Consider the following 19,257-nt stretch of genomic DNA (forward strand, 5'->3'; position numbering starts at 1 on the left):
AGTGATGTTTTTTTTTTGTCTAAAGGGAAATGAAAGTGATTGGGACACAGTATGAATGGTAGGATATGGGGTTGTTGGGTGGTTATAATTAAGTTGATTAGCTCCACAACACCCTGCATTGTTTTGTTTGCTTGAGACTGAGGCAAGCAGTCTCTCTCAGCCTTAAAATAAGAAGAAGAAAAAAGAAGCAAGTATGAGGAAATCAAATATCAACTGTAAGTAGTTAATAGCAGTTATCCTTACATTTGAAGTGAAGTCATATTTTCAAATCATCCTCCAATATTACTTCTGTCGGAAAAATAATGTGTGTATTTGTGATTTAGTCATATAAAGGCACCAAAACAACTTGAATTTGATTAAGATAAAATCTCATTGCTAAAAATTGAGAATGATTTTTGCTTAAATTTATGGGAACAAATAAGAGTCGGTAAGCCCAGCCAAAAAAAAATCAAGTCGGTGCACGTTTTATATATGGATCAATAATTTTCTTTGTTTTTTCCTTTCTTTTTTTAAATTCAAAATTGTAAACCAGTTATGAAAATGCTTGGGCCTGGTTTAAACCGTGGGCCACATCTCACATTTGCCCAACATAATAACCCAGCCCAAGTGAGAATAGTGGACCTAGGATAGGGATGGCAAAAATCCCTGCGGGGGCGGGTCCCTGTCGAGTCCCAGACTCTAATGAGAGGAGATTTCGGGGTCAAATAGATATCGGGTACAGGGATCCCCGAACTTAAAAAATCCCCGACGGGTATGGGGAGGGGATGGTATTGGCGTCCCCATCCCCGAATCCGACCCGAAAATATATATGTTTATATTTAAATAAATAAATATATAATTATAATATTTATGTTTAACCCTAAGTTAATCTCTCTCTCCTAATTCTTCCTAATCTTTTCTAGAATTTCATATTGATGTGATTTTGAATAGTTGAGTTGAACTTTATAGTTAATTTGGATGTGTTGAATGATAATTTAATATGAAACTTAATGTTAAAATATATGATAAATATTTTTTGTGCAAAAAAAATTGGGGATTCGAGGCGGGTATGGGGGATAGTCCCCCGACAGGAACGGGGACGGGAATTCCCCGAAACCTATTAAACGAAGATAGGTTCGGGGATGAAGAGCGGGGACGGAGATGGTATTGTCATACCCGGCCCGTTGCCATCCCTAACCTGGGACTTGACTAGCTTCACATTATAATATTTGTTTGAATTTAGTACTACTTCTCATAATGTTGCAAAAGAAAAACTACCAGACCAAGCGTTAGTAAGAGCATTTATAATAGGCTCTCTAAATCACATTTTTAGACAAAGTTTGAGGAGGAATTAGAAAAATACAATCCAACATGCTCCCTATCCACCTCCTAAAATAGGAAGACCTCTAGAAGCTCCTAAATCTGAGGAGAGAGAAAGTAGTCATAGTGGCTCCCTATAATTTAATGCTGCTTTATTTAATGAGTATTTCAAACCTTTAATTAATGCTAATTATTTTTATATTATTTTTAAATAGAGATGGACCAATTAAAAAAGAATTATAGCATTTATCACTCCCTAAACTAGAGAGCATGATTGAAGTTTAAATTTTATAAAGAGCTCCTAAGATAACTTTTATATGTTTTTAGCTAAAATTTAACTAAAAAATAGAAAGCATGATTGTGGATGCTCTAAGTAGATGAGTAAAAGCATCTCCAACAATAGTAGCAAACAAAATCTTTAAATTAAAGTTTGTTGACCTACTTGGCAATTTGAAAAGCCTTATTTGCTACTTGAATAATTTTTGCTCCAACAAATTCTTCAATTCAATTAATGCAATATCATTAAAAAATAAATTAAAAAAATGAAGAAAAAAATTGTTTTAAATGTCTATGTATTTATTATATGAAGAGAAAAAATTGCATGTTTTTAACATTTTCAAGGAAGGTTTTATTTTTTTCAAAGCAAATGTTTGAAGAGCTAAAGTCAACTTACCAATCATGAAGAGAAAGAAAGAGGTTGCAACTTTGATAAATGGTTGTTAAAGATAATTTTTCTAATGTGACTCACTTGTTTTAAAATTTTAAAACTGTTGAAAAAGCTATTATTGGTGCTCATCAAATTCTAACTTACCCATTGAAGTCGGTTGACTAATTTTGGACGTGAATAATTTTTGTTAGCTTATTCATACAAAGTATGTTGGGTTGGAATTCCAAAACATCATTATTTCCTTCAACACCAAGGTTTCTCATAAGAGTCACAACTAGGCTCCACCAGTGAGAGAAAAACCAACTTATCTTTCGTGTAGTTATTGTTTATGCAAGAATTTAACTATGTATAGCTTTGACTATCTTCCCTTGCCTTTTCCCATGCTGAAGACTAAACTAGAAGCTCAAGAATATAAAGTGGACCTCAAAACACAAGTTTCATTATTATTATTTGAACGTGTGGTTTAAATTCAAGAAACAATATAAGTCTGGTAAAATAACATTACTCGTAATTTGAGTCTCGTCCACCGTCCCATGAGTCAAAAAGGAACAAATGAATAAGAAACGAAAGATAGGAGGGGATGGTTGATGGTTGTGGAGTTGGTGAATAAATCCATTCGAATTCAAACGCCATATATTAGAGGTTTGTCCATATACATTTGAAATGGATATGGGATGATGGGAGTGTGTTGGATGATTAGATCAATAATGTAATAACAAGACACATGCATGTGAGTTGTGACTGGCTTACATCGTCCCATAGTGGTTATCAATAAAATTCTCCCTTACCTACCCGATCACAATTCACAATCAAATTTTATTCTCTTTTAAGAAACCACATGCATGCTTCTTTGTTCTTCTATGGAAACCAAAAAGCAATGCTCGACTTTGGATTTATATTCCTAATCCCTCATCATGATAGAGATCCTCTTCACGTAATGAGTGTTATAGACATAAATATATATGCCTAGCTTTAAACATAGTTTATCTAACTCAAAATATTTATATGATCCGTGGATATATTATATATGCAAGCACATTTTATTTTATTTTCAACTACCATGCTAGATATTGTCTCCTCTTCCTCTACTTAATCAATTTTATGAAAACCAATTAATAACAAGATCCTCTTCCTTCAAATGGATTAAGAAACTCAGACCCCAAGTTAGCCAATGTGAAAGCTTAATATAGAATCCGTAGGCTTCTGGTTTAATTTACTTTGTGCCTCTTTCAAGTTGTGTATTTCCAATATATATATATATATATATATATTTTAGTTGATTTATACTATTCTTTGGTTTATAATCTAAAAAATTATGGATGTTACGTCGGTATTTAATATTAATTTTAAACAGAGCTTAAGCATTATTTAAGGATGAATTATGGATGTTACGTCGGTACTTATGGCTATTGGCCGCCCCTGTAAATTACTGACTTTTAGGTGTGAAGTCAAAATTTAGGCAGCCAACTTCAACACGTTTGTTTTTCCCTCTTCTTATAATTCATAAATATCACCATTTAGTCAATTTCCTGCAGCTTTCCGGCCATTGACTTTTGTACCAAACTAGTCAATCATAAATAGCCTATCAGCCTCACACGTGCCTATTGCACGGGTCCAAATATATATATATATATATATATATATATATGTAGGGGGCGGATCCGTGGCACCATATTTTATACATAAGTTTTGACATAATTTTTGGACCATTAGATTACTTCACTTTTAATGGCTGAGATTAAACCTAACATGGCAAGACAATATATATTTTTTAATTAATATTTATATATTGGAATTAAAATTCTGATACTATATTAATTAAGAAATCATTCTCTCTCATGTCATTAATTATCTTTAATTAATTCATTCTCTCTCTTCCTTCTGAAGAGAATTGATAATAAAGGCACTCTACCAATTTTGCTTTGCCTAGATTTGAACAGTCTAGGTTAAGCATATTTCTTCCATTAATATATTCTACCAAAGAATATGCTTTTTTCTTCTTCTGTTTTCCTTGTCCACGTAATTGGTAACTGCTAAGAGGTTTGTTCTTTTTCTTTTCTTGACAGATGAGGATTCAAATGGCGCAATCGATCAAGAAGAGATGAAAAAATGTTTTTATAAACTGGAAGTCTGTTTTACAGATGAGGAAATCAGTGATCTCTTTGAGGCATGTGATATTAATGAGGACATGGGTATCAAGTTTAATGAGTTCATTGTTCTTATTTGCCTAGTCTATCTTCTCAAGGATGACAGTAATGACGTTCACACTGTATCCGAAACACAAAACTTTTATTCTACATATTCTTTTTTAGCTACCATTTGTTGCTTTTAAACAATTCATAATATCAGCACGACTGGATCAAAACTTAACACTCTCACCAGAGGAGGAGGCGAGAGAGAGAAAAAAGGAGCAGAGGCAGAAGAGGAGGCGTCAATTCTCTTTAGAAGAAAGAGAGAGAGAGTGAATTAATTAAAGATAATTAATGATATGAGAGAGAATGAATTCTTAACTAATATGGTATCAGAATTTTAATCACAATATATAAATATTAATTAAAGAAAAAATATTGTTTTGTCATGTCAGGTTTAATCTCAACCATTAAAAGTGAAGTAATCTAATGGCCCAAAAATTGTGTCAAAACTTGTGTCAAAAATATGGTGCCACGGATCCGTCCCCATATATGTATATATATATTTGTTTATGTTATAAAATGAACTGGTATATATGCGAATATTGAGCTGCACGTAAAGTAGATGAGACACAGTATTTAACGAGGTTCGGCTATGCCTACATCCCCGGAGAGCAGCAGCAGTAACTTTTTCACTATGTAAAATAATAGGGCTACAACTTTGTGTTTACAATATGTATGGCTCACTCAATTTTCTCTCTTGGAGAATTTCTCTCTTGCTTTCTTTCTTCTCAACTCACTCACCCTCATTCTTCCTTCTCTTCCTCTTCTATATGTGTGTACTTCTCTTGATGGAGGTATCTATTTATAGGCCTAAGACATTGGTTGTTCACCTCACAATATAATTGGTAGACAACATCATTAATATTCTTCAATCAACAACATCATTAATATTCTCCAATCAACAACATCATTAATATTTTTCAATCAACAACATCATTAATATTCTCCAATCAACAACATCATTAATATTCTTCAATCAACAACATCATTAATAGTGGGTGTTAGTTGGCTATGTGGGCTTCACCTATTCTTCTTTACTTATTCTTCTTTACAACACTCCCCCTTGGAGACCACATGTCCCTAGATTGGTTGCCTCATTAAAACCTTGCTTGGAGAAAAATCCAGTGAGGTAGAAAACTGATGGAAGGAAGAAAAAAGAGTACAGCAATCTGTATAGCATACTTCTGGATGCTCCCCCTGATTAATATCTCCCCCTGATGTCTTCATGACTATCTTTTGGAGTGAGAATCTTTCGGAGTGAGTGGAGGATATAGCCATTAATAATTCTCGTAGTTGAGTAAGTAAATATATTTCCAGTGAGCTATCTCTATGTAAATCATAGAAATTTTCAGAGTCCGCGTTTCTAACAAAACTTGGGCTATTTGTAAGTTCACTTGAAAGAATATGCCCGTACATGGTGTTATGCGGAGATAGCATCAAATATACCTCAGATCATCCCAAAATGATGGTGATGGAGTTGAGCCCTATCTGGAAAATATGATGTCCGGTCCAATATACTTCCGGAAAATCATTAAAGTGTCCAACTGATAATCCTCATAAAAATGTTTCAATACTTTCTTAGTATAAGCAAGAATCTCGTTGGCATAATGCTCGATCCTTAAGTCGAGACAAATATTTCGTGAATTCTGCAGAAGCTTTAATGTGTTGCAATCACATTATAATCAATGTACTCACTGAGGTAATTTATGCATATTAATATTGAGTACAAATTTTGTGCTTCAAGCACATGTCCTTTAGGGACTTGCTTTATGCAATGTCAATCCTCTCAACGGATTTTGTTTAAAAGAGATTAAACTTTATGACACATTATATAGCTTTAACCCAGCTATTTATACATCTTCAGGAAATCGCTTCTGGCGATATGCTCCGTGCATTTAATAACCCTTAAAGATAATATGTTGGTCTCCGTAATTGTGTAATAAGGGGGGGCACAATTGAATCTGTAAATATGGAGAAAAATCCAACATTCCTTGTTTCTGCCAGAAACAGTGTGTCATACAAAGCAGGTATATTCTCTTTTATTCCGAACACCCAAGTATAAATTTCAGTATTAACATCTTTTGGGGTTCGTACTGTGAGTTTGTTCTTTCACGTTCATTCTCATCTATAATGGAATTACCTCATTCCATTTTGGCCAATAATATTGTCGACATTTAATAATTGAACGTGATTCCAATCAACACAGCCCATTGATGATTTGAGTAGCTACTCCAAAATAAAAAAAATTGTCATTCATCAATTCATGATCCCACCATTCTCATGTGCATGTGCATGCATCAATTATAAGCATTTATTTGCCTTTGGGTACCCAAGCCACTTCATGGGGCTTTTATTATGTGAGAATGTGGATTATAACCTCCATTGGAGCGTTATTTAGCAGTAGGGCGTGGATAATCTCCATTTAGGGAGTTGGAACATTTAGAACCCATATATCTGTCATGCTGAAGGCATGCCACAGATTAATACATTCATGTCAATTAATTGCTGGGACCTTAACCCATATTATGGGACTTTAACCCATATAATTTACTACGCATTAGGCGTGCATAATATCAATATTGACATGTCAAAGGATTGTCCTTTCGGGACTTCAATCCACATCATTTGCTACGCAACAGGCGTGCATCATATTGATCACTGCTATACCCATATTCTGTTCTTATGAGACTTTAATCTGTGCAGTGTATTATCAATGTATCCAACTTGCAATCTGTAAAATTTGCATTAATAATTCATGGATACATACAAGCCATTCTTTTGGAACAGACTTATCTCCCCATTTGGTTACCTTTCAAGATAAAATATCAAATAAGTATATAAGCATATAATAACACAAATACTGCTTACATCCTTAGGTGGGAGAAACTTTTCTCAAGTATCATTCAAGCTCGTATCGGCCCAGTAAATATAATGTAGCGCTTGATGATCTAGTTATATCCTGCAAGAGCAAAATCACAACTCTTTTCTCTGTCAAAAACAAATAATCCTCAGAGAATTACAAAAAGAGAAAAAATGCAAAAAAAATTGTGATATTGATTGCAAGAGAAGGTAAGCAATCAGGGAAGGAAGCTGGTGGGAGCAGACAACAAGCTCAGCAATCAAGGAAGGAAGCTGGTGGGAGCAAACAACAAGCTCTCATTTCTTCTAGTTTAGAAGAACTTCCGGAAATTAGAGTATAAGGTTGCATTCACAGTTCCCTGATGTGGCGGAAACGTGATCAGGGATAATCTCGCTTCCTGAATGGATGATCAGAGATAGTCTTGCTTCTCGGGCATATTGAGTGCTCACTGATAAGAAAAATAAGTAGATATCGCATCACTAGGTATGGAGAAAACTGGATGTCTTCTGCAAAGAAAATTTCGTTAGTAACACATTTATACACAAATACAATGAATAGATAGAACCGGTGAATTTCAAATTAACCATAGGAAAATTGCGAGATTCTCGGGATACTTTTGAAAAAGTAGCTCCGTGAAATCCGTAAAGCAAGATCGGCTTTTGACGAAAATAATACTTTGAAAACGCCGAAAGTGCCGACAAACATTAATGGAGGCCACGTGAAGTTTTGGAATCTGAGAAAGAAAAAGATAATATGGGGATCCGAAAAGATATTGGGATCCTGAAAAACTGTAGCCATATTTCCTCCTATAGATATTGCCTTTGCAAAACTTGATTGGAGCAACTGCGTTTCAACTTAACTTCCTTCATTTTCTGAAACTTTAGTTTTCTTAAGGCTTTCTTCGAAACCTTCTTAAAAATGACTTCCTCTTCTTCCTGCCCAAATTATTTCAATTTAAATGATACTCCCACAACAACCAGTGACGCCCAAGTTTGGCGTCCATCCTTTGTATCCAAAAATCGTCATCTCACAGTTAATGATTCTGTGATGATGAATGATGCTACTGCTGTCATAGTAGCTAGGAATTGCATTACTCCAATGGATGAAATGTTGTTGACAGGGAGATCAGAGGAAGAGGCTATTGATGACTCAATGGCCTTTAGCATTCAGAGTGCTGTTTCTATTTCTAACATGGCTGATCGTTTGCGTGCCAGAGCAAACGAGGTTGAGAGGTTAGCTACTGAAAATTCGTCTCTCCAAAGAATGCTTCATGAGTCTCAACAGGAGGTTGAGAAACTTAAAGGAGAGAATAATGCCTTGTTGAAACTGGTGAGTTCATACTCTGTTGATACACTGAGAAGGCTAGACATGCTGCAGGGTCTCCAATGAAAGAATTTTGGGAGACCATGAGAGGCTCATGGCTAAGCTTAAGAGGCGTCGTCCTCTTCCTTCAGAGGCTTCCGGAACATAATGTATTTTTATAGATTTTACAGGGCCTGCACCTTCATTGCAGGAAAAAATCTATCTGTTGTATGTTCCTGTTATAATAATTGCGCACATTCTTAAACTTGCACTTGTGGTTTTTACGTCTTTTCAAAATGACGGTTTGGAACCTTGTGCCTTATAGGTTCAAATAACCACATCGACTCTCCCAAATTTCATATTTCAACGTATGGAACTTTTGGCCTGGGCTAAACGCAAAACTCAGAATTTATTCACCCTTTTCAAATGGACATGAAATATGAATTGAGTAAAAGCCACGCTAATATCTTATATATTTGGGTTCATGAGCTTCCGGCCCAGATATAACAAAATGTGAGGGGAGCCTCAATTCATCATTCTCTTATGCCAAAGAAATATGTGGCGTACCACAATTTGCAATAATACCTCAAGGGTTGTCCATTTAATTGTTGGAACTTCAGGTTCTCAACACTGTTAGATTTTGAACCTCAAGCCAAAATCACATGTTCTCATGGTATGGACATTCAATCCCCTTAGATTTTGAACTTCGGGCCAAAATCACATATTCTCATGGTGTGGACATTTTTACAATTTTCTGTACATATTTCTGGACTTCAAGCCCTTACATAATTGTCCATGTTTTGAGGAACTTCTGGCATCTCATTTAATTGCTCATCCATGAGTTTAAGGAACTGCAGGTTCCCTTTTTTTTTGAATAGTGATGGTTTACCCAAAATGATTAATATTTATGTATACGTCACTATTCATATATCCGATACTATTCATCAAGTCATGAATACGTATCTATTCATGTGTACAATACATTTGCCAGTACAGTTATCATCCATGTGTACGGCATTATGAACCAATACGGTACTGTTACATCATTAAGGAACCCCAGGTCCTTATTTACATGTCAGGGATCAAGGACCCTCAAGTCCAATTACATGTTTACAAATATAGTACCGGAGAGACTGCCAGCTCTCATATTAACATCATCATCAAGGATCTTCAAGTCCTGATATAATTGTATGATGAGGATCAAGGAACTTCTGGTCCTGATCTGCATACTGTAAAAAACTCATCATACAACACATTTAATCCATAAAATAAATTGCTGGTAAATAAATTACTGGTAAATAAATTACTGGTATGGACGATAAACCCGCACCACACTTTAAATAAATGTAAATGTGCGGTAAATTAAATTCATAAAGTTAAGGTGCTTGTATGGGCATTAATTCTGCTCCATACATTTAAATAAAAGTAAAGGCGTGGACGATAAACCCGCACCACCCTTTTAAATAAATGTAAATGTGCGGTAAATTAAATTCATAAATTAAATTACTTGCTGTATGAACGTTAATCCCGCACCATACCTTAAATAAAATTAAATGTGCGGTAAAGTAAATTGTGCTTGTATGGGCACTAATTCTGCTCCATACATTTAAATAAAAGTAAAGGCGTGGACGATAAACCCGCACCACCCTTTTAAATAAATACTGTTGTATGGGTAATAAACCTACACCATACAGTAAATATAATATATTATATTACTTTAAGTAAAAGTAAATTTACAGTAAAGTAAACGTGCTTGTATGGGCACTAATTCTGCTCCATACATTTAAATAAAATAAATGTGGGGATAAAAACCACCACAAAAAATATAGAAGGTGAAACTGTCCATATAATTACCATATATAAGGATAAAGTAAAGACAATTATTTGTGCATTCATATCAACACCACAATCAAATAATATGATATTATTATACTAATATATTAGTGGAAAGCTAGACATATCATGTTGGCTTTTCTTCTTTTCACTTGCAATTAAGTTGAACTTGTTGTGTAGAGAGATAATAAAATAATAGAAAAAGTAAGAGGCATAGAGCTTATCCTTACAGTTGGTTTGCTCGTATATCTCTCTTGCAGACCACAGCTCCTCCACTACTTTTCTTCCTTACATCAACATAAGGGTTAGTAGTATAGATAATAGTGCAACACAAAAATTATACCTGAGAGCTTCTTGTGCTGATAACGTGTTATAAAATGAACTGGTATATATGCGAATATTGAGCTGCACGTAAAGTAGATGAGACACAGTATTTAACGAGGTTCGGCTATGCCTACATCCCCGGAGAGCAGCAGCAGTAACTTTTTCACTATGTAAAATAATAGGGCTACAACTTTGTGTTTACAATATGTATGGCTCACTCAATTTTCTCTCTTGGAGAATTTCTCTCTTGCTCTCTTTCTTCTCAACTCACTCACCCTCATTCTTCCTTCTCTTCCTCTTCTATATGTGTGTACTTCTCTTGATGGAGGTATCTATTTATAGGCCTAAGACATTGGTTGTTCACCTCACAATATAATTGGTAGACAACATCATTAATATTCTTCAATCAACAACATCATTAATATTCTCCAATCAACAACATCATTAATATTCTTCAATCAACAACATCATTAATATTCTTCAATCAATTGGGTAGTGGTTTGGTTTGGTGGGTGTGTGGTTAGGTTTAGTGGGTGTTAGTTGGCTATGTGGGCTTCACCTATTCTTCTTTACTTATTCTTCTTTACAACAGTTTATTTGTTTTGTCCCTTCTTTTGGACGAAATTTGTTTTGTCGTTAATTTTTGAAAACATGACCTTTGGTTACGGAGGAACTAGTGCTGCTATTTTCACTCCGTCATATTCTCTTACTCACCTTATAAATTTGAAAAATATCATCTTATCTTTGAACCACTATTATTCCTAAACTACCTTTAAATTAATTCAACCAAATTCTCTTTCCCAATCAAACTTCCACTCCATCTCTCTCTCTCTCTCTCTTTTTATTTTGGTCAAATCTGATTTCATTAAACCACCAGAAGGGGAACGAAACAGGAGCAAGGTCAGCAACAACAGCTAAACCCGCTAAAGACAACGAGACCAATACAGGATCAAGAAAGAGAAGATAAAAAACTAATCCAAACCAGGAATAGTAAGTAACGCAGAACTTCTCCACCTAAACCAAATTAAAACGCATCACCCATCGGAGGACAAGGTAATCCATCCGAGGTCAGAACATGAACAAAGGACGCCAGTGGCTTGTTGGCCAAACTCTCTGGTTCCACCGCCCCAAAGCCAAGAGAGAGAGAGAGAGAGAGAGAGAGAGAGAGAGAGAGTGTGTGATTTTGGGTCAGTAAGGAGAGGGTGGGTGGGTGGGCGGCGATGAGAAGATGGTGGGGTGCTAGGGTTTGGGGAAGAGGATGAGGGCTGTTGGGGATGGGTGGGTTCTTTCGAAGAGAGAGATGGGAGAAGAGTTGAATTTTTAATTTTAAAGTTTTTTTTAATATTTACATTTTACATTTTACATTTAAGGGTAAGGTAAATGGGAAAATAGGGGTAGAAAAAAGAGCACTCTACACTATTGCTGCGTCTGATTTGATTGAGTATAATTTCAACGCGGAAAACAAACAACACATGGGCAGGCGCAAGCCTATACCTAGAAGCAACATATTTCTTCACCATTTTGCTGATTTTGTTGCTAGTTTTGCGGCCAATTATAAAGCTCTCAAACTATCATCAACCATATCCCATTCTAATGCAATTTCTCATCAATCCTATGCTTTTGTTTACTCAAATTTTTTGAGGGCGCTACACAATGCGTTCGATACTAACAAATAAATGTAAGATTCAGGTAAAATTTATAAATCACACAAAATTCTGTATTAGTAACCATGCCCAAACTAACAAAATCATGTGAAAGATCATTATATATTGATCATCAACCTTACAAGATGGTGTATTAATACTTGGCACAATAAGTATATGAATACAAAATTCATTCTCACGTGTTACTCATTCTGTCAATATCACGTGAACGAAAAGTTCCCACACAAGTTTGTCATGTCCATACTCATCACATTGGTATGCCCTTTTAAAATATTTGTATACACAACTAACTCTTAAATAAAAAAAAGTCTTAAGTTCGAATTTGCATGACCAATTCTCCTTTGATGGGTTTGGGTCAAATTTGCGATGGTTTTGGAGTGTTGTAGAGAGTAGCCTGCAAAGCCTGCACAAAATGGCAAATGGTTGATCAAGGAAACTCCTAGTGTCTCCATTGCACATGAAGTCACTCAAGAACCACGTCCGTGGTCGTCTTCCATTCCAAACTATAAAAAAGAAATCAACCCAAAAGGCATTTCTTAAACAACAATTTTAACCCTAAACCATATTAACAAATAAATTTGTATCACAGCTCAACTTCTTTGGCTCCATCCATCCAAATCCAATCCCCCACCCAACTCAGTAAGCCACTGTCACATGACACAATGAAGAAAAATTATGGACGTCTTCATGAAAGTTGCCCAGAGACAAAGTCAACTCTATCATGCTGCCAGACAGCAACTCTTGTCTTTTTCACTCAAAATTATTTCCATTTGGTCACACTCGGCCTCTCTCTCCTCACACAGATTATCAGATCATCCACATCACTCTTCAATCCTACGGCTTGGGCACCAGCTTTGACCAAATTGAAACTCTGATAAGACTAAAGCAGAGCAGGTCAATGTTAATCCGACACCAAGCATCAAACCCTCATTAGTTTAACAATTTAAACAGCAAAAAAGAAGAAAAACAAATTGTAAATATTCGTGCACTGCCAAAAGCAAAGCTGCTGCTGCTGTTTCAATTGTGTGGTGTGGTTGGATCTTATTCGCACCTACATCTTGACGGCAAGTGCTAGTGGGCCACCGGATATAGATGCCATCATTTTGACCGTAGACGCATTACAACAAACACTTCATAGGCAACCCTTTATCAACACCCCTTCTTCAACTTCTTTTACGCTTTTCTTTCTGCTTTGGCTTTCTCTCTCTCTCTCTCTCTCTCTCTCTCTATTAGCTTTTTTCTCTTTGGTTCTCTGTTTGGGCTCTTTTTTTCTTGTTATGCTGAAGAGGGTCAGAGATGGCTGTAGATTTTATGGGTTATAGGAACAGCAGCTTCTCTGCGAAATTGGAAGAGAACGCGGTGCAAGAAGCAGCTTCTGGGCTCGAGAGCGTTGAGAAGCTTATTAGACTCTTGTCTCAGGCTCAGCAGAACCAGCACCAAGATAAGTACCCTTCCATGGTTATGGACATGGATTGTAGAGCCGTCGCGGACGTCGCCGTTTCCAAGTTCAAGAAGGTCATTTCTCTTCTGGGTCGTACCCGGACCGGCCATGCCCGCTTCCGGCGAGCACCTTTGACTTTGACTTCTGGGTCTTCTTCTTCTCAAAACCAAGCCCAAACCCAAGAGACCTTCGTCAAGCAAGCTCCTTTAGAGTCCACCAAGGTTTACCATGCGACCCCGATCCAGCAGATCCCGCCTCCTCTGCATCATCACAGTACTGTGCTTGAGAGCACCAAGGACTCCTCCACCACAATAAATTTCTCCTATTCAGCTACGACGTCGTTTATGTCGTCGTTGACTGGAGACTCCGACAGCAAGCAGCCATTGTCGTCTTCGGCTTTTCAAATTACCAACATGTCCCAGGTGTCTTCAGTTGGAAAGCCACCGCTTTCGTCAGCTTCGTTGAAGAGGAAGTGCAGTTCTGATAATTTGGGCTCTGGCAAGTGCGGTGCTGGGTCCTCCGGCCGCTGCCATTGCTCTAAGAAGAGGTGGGTCCCTCTCTCTCTCTCTCTCTCTCTCTCTTAATCAATGTCTACGTTCTAATTAATTCGATTTAGTTGTTGGTCGATTTTAACTTGTTGACAAAAATGAAATTTTGGGTTGTGGGGTTTGTTGCAGAAAGCTGAGATTGAAAAGGGTTGTGAGAGTTCCAGCTATAAGCTTAAAGATGGCTGATATTCCACCTGATGATTACTCTTGGAGAAAGTATGGACAGAAACCCATTAAGGGATCTCCACATCCAAGGTATAATCTTGGAAAGTTTTGACCTTTCAAGTTCAATTAGTTCAATTTCACACCGTTCTCTGCCTAAAACTGTGAAATAGCAACCCTTTCAGGCTTCCAGGCTTTGAGATGTTTTGGTCTTGTTTTAATCGTGTTTTGGTGGTTGTTTTCTATGAAACAGGGGATACTATAAGTGCAGCAGTGTCAGAGGGTGCCCAGCTCGAAAACATGTAGAGAGAGCTCTCGATGATCCAGCAATGCTTGTAGTGACCTATGAAGGCGAGCACAATCACTCTCTCTCAGTTGCAGAGACCTCCAATCTCATTCTAGAATCGTCTTAGATCATCAAAAATCAGAAACAATGGTGCAAGAAAAAGCCTTTGTATGTTCATCTTTTTCTAGAGAGAAAAATTAATGTGTAGCAGAGCAGTGCTAGTAGTGACAGTAGTTACAGTTCCGGCTGGACTCGGACTCGGACTCCGACTCAGTAAGACTCAGTTCCATCTCGAAGGAGATGAGAGTGAGTTAAATTAGTTCATTTTGCTGTACAATATGGGGTTCCTTTTTCTCTCTTCAAACACTGTGAATTAATCTTATTCTTATTTAAACCAGAAAGAAATGAGGATGGTGGATTTGGTATTATTTAGTGATTAGTCTAGTTGGTTTCTTTCCCATTGGAAAAAAGAAAAAAAAAATGGAAATGGGAAAGTGGGTGTTGTTGGGTTCTTCTTCCTCCCTGGTAGATAATTTTTATTTTTAATTTTCTGGATTGATTGATTGCTTGCTTTTACTTTGGTTCTTGTCTTGGATGCCTACCTTCTACTTTTCCATCCATCACCCCAAAGTTTTCTACTTTTTCTTTTGATTTGATTCAATACAAACAGTGAAAGGAGAGAAATTTAAAGAAATGAAAGGGACTGGGTCAAAGAATTGTAAACAAGTGGACCAACATGTCGTATTTGTGACGGTTGACCAAAGGAACTTGTGGGGTTGGCAGTTGGCCAGTTGGAAACGGCTAATTTACTGAAGGTGGGTATCGGGTGATTGATGACCTTTTTTTCCAATGCAATTTTGTTGGTTCTTCTTTGGTCTCTTGGGAGAAAGAAAAAAAAATTAAAGGTTGGCTGAATTTGGAGGGAATTGAAAGACAAGAAGAGATAGTTGGCCTACAAAAGTCTTTGGAGGCAAAGGTGTGGAAGCCTTTGATATGGTAGGGAAATTAATGCCCAAGTCAAAGTTTGTGGGTGGGCAATAATTTTTTTTTTTCTTTCTTGTTTGCTTTGCTACTTCCTTTGCCTCAAAGCCAGATCTAGTAGGAAAATTAATGCTCAAGTCAAATTTTGTGGGTGCGCAATTCATCATTTTGACCAATTATGGGGCCCTTTCATGGCTGTGCACCAATTTGTTCTTGTTCGCCTTTGGCCGAAAAATCAAACCTTGGTCTGTAAGTATGGTCCCCAAGGTGCGCTATCCCTATCAAAATTCATCATTCACATGTGGCTTCCTCAATGCACAAAGTTCAATCCCATAAAAAACAAATACACGTTCATTGGTATTGAACTTATCATGATAAGACGGAAATGATGTTGCTTACTTCTCTTTTTTATGAATCACAGTTTCACAAGTATACAAAATAATTCATTAAAAATATAAAAATAAAATTTTTTGCACACGTCACACTGTTATTAGTAAGAATGTAAGAACTCTTGCTTACATGGTAAGGAGGGAGCTCCAAAATAAAGTAAATATAATCATAACAAATTTTCTTTTTTCGTACAACCAAAATTAATAGAGAATAAACTCGACACAATACCTCGAATGTATTGATTAATGTTCTTAATCACTTAAGCCGTGAGTTGCTTGCTACAACTAAGGATAAAACTATTTAGCAGAGATTGTAGAATTGTTTTCATTGCTTTTTTATATATATGAAGTTTAGGTCAATAAGGATTGCTTAAACATAACGTTCTTGTTAATGCCATATTTAAGGAAAAACAATGACTTTCGACGTAAGGGTAAGAATTACTTAAGTTGTTCTGCTATTTGTATAAGGTCTTAGACTTGACTTCCCCGACAATGGGGAATTTATCCACTTGAAAAGTCGAATATGAGGAAAGTAATGCGGAACTTGTACAAAACTTGCATCGATAGTGTGTGATTATTGCATCTTTACGGAAGTCGAGCCTTGGTCTCTTCAAACCCCATACTTTTCTAATCATAGTTATTTCACGATACTCATTATTTGGTTTTGTGGTACTAGGTCTATACTCATCCAAATGAATTCATAATTCAACATATTCTGTTCTATTGCGAAAAATAAAATAAACTGACATTGGAATGACCTCACTCGGAATTTACTGAAAAGTAAATAAGACTCCAGAAAAGGATTTCGTATTTTATATTTTTATACAAGCGATACTGGAGAAGTGCCACCTCATCTTCCTCATTGTTTAATCTTAAAATTATTTATTGTTCATGGTAGAAATTGTGCAAAGGGGTATCAAAGTGGCAGCCCAAATTAAGGCCCAAGTTGGTAACTAGAATGGGCTTTGATGGGCTTAACTCACCAAAACGCCATGTCGTACAGCCCTAGCTTGTTTGTTTTTTTTTGGGGTCAACCGTACAGCCCTAGCTTTAAGCCTCCGCGTGCGAACAATTCGAACCCGTACGCAATTCACAGTGTCCTCTACTGAGTAGCGTAGCGTATCGTCGTCCCATCTACAACCAAAGGCGGTGATGGGCTGCTTCTCCTCCATCCCCATCGTCCGCTCATGAGATTCAAAATTCCCAAACTGCCCCTCATCTCTTCCAAAACCCTAAATCCTCTCACACCCAAGCCTCACATGGCCTCCCTTCTCACCGCACCCGAAGCCCAAGCCCGGACTCTCCATTCGGACCCACCGCAAGACCTCGACGACGTCCTCTGCTCCGACCAACACCAGCAACAAGAAGAACAACAGCAGAATTTTGCCGATACGGCTCTGTCTCGCTGCTTGAGCGGCGAGTCGCGTATCGAGCGAGCATGGGCTCATTGGTCGAAGCTGGGCCGGCCCAAATTGATTGTGGCTCCAATGGTGGACAACTCGGAGCTCCCGTTTCGGATGCTCTGCCGCAAGTACGGCGCCGACGCTGCGTACACGCCCATGCTGCACTCTCGCATTTTTACTGAGAGTGAGAAGTATAGAGACCAGGAATTTACCACTTGCAAGGTAACAGTGTTTGAATTTGGTGATGAAGATAGCAATGTTTCATTGGTTGGTGGGTTTGATTTTTTATAGTGTTGCAGGAGGACCGTCCTTTATTTGTTCAATTCTGTGCTAATGATCCTGAAGTTTTGTTGGAGGCTGCGAAGAGAGTGGAGCCGTATTGTGATTATGTTGACATTAATTTGGGGTAATTCTTTGTTTAATATCTTTTATTTATGAAGTTAGCATCTTTGTTCAAATGGGACTGTATTACTATTAAACTTGTGCTTTAAATTTAGTGTTAGTGGGTAGCAAACAAACTGGGAAATGTTCAAATGCTGAAGTGAATTCTTGTTTGCATGTGCCAAACTAGCTCGAGAACATTGCACACTAACACCTATTTCAAATTTTTGAATACCCTTTGATTTATTGTGGGGTTTATGGATTGAAAGCCTCAAATCATTGAGTTAGTGTGAATTTTTGTTCAGGTGTCCTCAGCGTATTGCTAGGCGGGGGAATTATGGAGCTTTCCTAATGGATAACCTTCCTCTTATAAAATCTCTAGTAGAAAACTTGGTTCAAAACCTTCGTGTCCCCGTTTCTTGCAAAGTCCGTATATTTCCGGATTTACAAGATACAATCAAGTATGCTAGGATGTTAGAGGATGCTGGTTGCTCACTTTTAGCCGTCCATGGCCGGACAAGAGATGAGAAAGACCAGAAGAAAGTCCGGGCGAACTGGGATGCCATCAAGGCTGTCAAAAGTTCTCTCAGAATCCCCGTCCTTGCCAATGGAAACATCAGGCACATGGATGACGTTCACGACTGTTTGGAAGCGACTGGTGCTGATGGGGTGCTTTCTGCGGAATCTCTTCTTGAGAATCCAGCTCTTTTTGCTGGATTTCGAACTGCTGAATGGGTACCAGGGAATGAAGAAAGCAAGAAAGATGGGAAACTGGACCAGGCAGATCTTTTGGTGGAGTATTTGAAGCTTTGTGAGCAATACCCTGTGCCTTGGCGTATGATCCGTGCTCATGTGCACAAGATGCTGGGACAGTGGTTTCGAATACATCCACATATAAGAGAAGATCTCAATGCACAATCCATACTTACTTTTGAATTTCTCTATAGTATCGTAGATCGGCTTAGAGAGCTTGGGGCAGGCATTCCACTTCATCTTAAAGAGACTAATGCTGCAACTATTTGTGCGAATGGTTTGGCTACTTGAACTTTGTGATACTGGTTGAATGAGGTGCTGTTCCAGATATAGGAGTCTTGCCAAAATCAGAATTAAGAATCAGGTTTTCCGTTAGGTTTTTGTTATCATTTTCGAGTTTTGTAATGTTAGGTTTCGTGGCTCTTATTTAATTTAATTCAACTGATATAAACTTACATAGGAGGAGAAGACCGCCTATTTATTTACCATACTACATTCTTTTGTGGTGATGATTTAGTGTATTTGAGTCTATGGCCCCTAAAAAGAAAGGGAGAAACCTCAATTGTATTAACATCCCATTGTGGGAGAATGGTATTGATTCTCTGTATTTCGACTCAATTTGCGGAATGCCTTGTATGATTGTTGTAATCTGTACTCTTTTTCACTTTGGCTTCTGGGTTTGTTTATATGTTGTATTTAGTGTATGATCAAGTTCAAGGGACCAAATTGAAGACTTGTTCAATTCAATCCCTACCAACTAGAATGCCACAAT

General features: G+C 37.2%; 2 protein-coding genes across 2 annotated transcripts; both read left to right on the forward strand.

Annotated features, from left to right (window-relative positions):
• Positions 13,153-15,124, forward strand: LOC18774277 (probable WRKY transcription factor 7). Its single transcript, XM_007205490.2, has 3 exons — positions 13,153-14,129; positions 14,260-14,385; positions 14,546-15,124. Exons 1-3 carry the CDS (start codon positions 13,438-13,440, stop codon positions 14,703-14,705), a joined length of 978 nt encoding a protein of 325 aa, XP_007205552.1. The 5' UTR covers positions 13,153-13,437; the 3' UTR covers positions 14,706-15,124.
• On the forward strand, positions 17,009-19,133 carry LOC18772516 (tRNA-dihydrouridine(16/17) synthase [NAD(P)(+)]-like). Its single transcript, XM_007205224.2, has 3 exons — positions 17,009-17,573; positions 17,651-17,757; positions 18,038-19,133. The coding sequence occupies exons 1-3, from the start codon at positions 17,136-17,138 to the stop codon at positions 18,774-18,776; spliced, it is 1,284 nt and encodes a 427-aa protein (XP_007205286.2). The 5' UTR covers positions 17,009-17,135; the 3' UTR covers positions 18,777-19,133.

Source organism: Prunus persica, chromosome G6 (assembly GCF_000346465.2).
Source record: "Prunus persica cultivar Lovell chromosome G6, Prunus_persica_NCBIv2, whole genome shotgun sequence".
Classification (NCBI taxonomy): Eukaryota; Viridiplantae; Streptophyta; class Magnoliopsida; order Rosales; family Rosaceae; genus Prunus; species Prunus persica.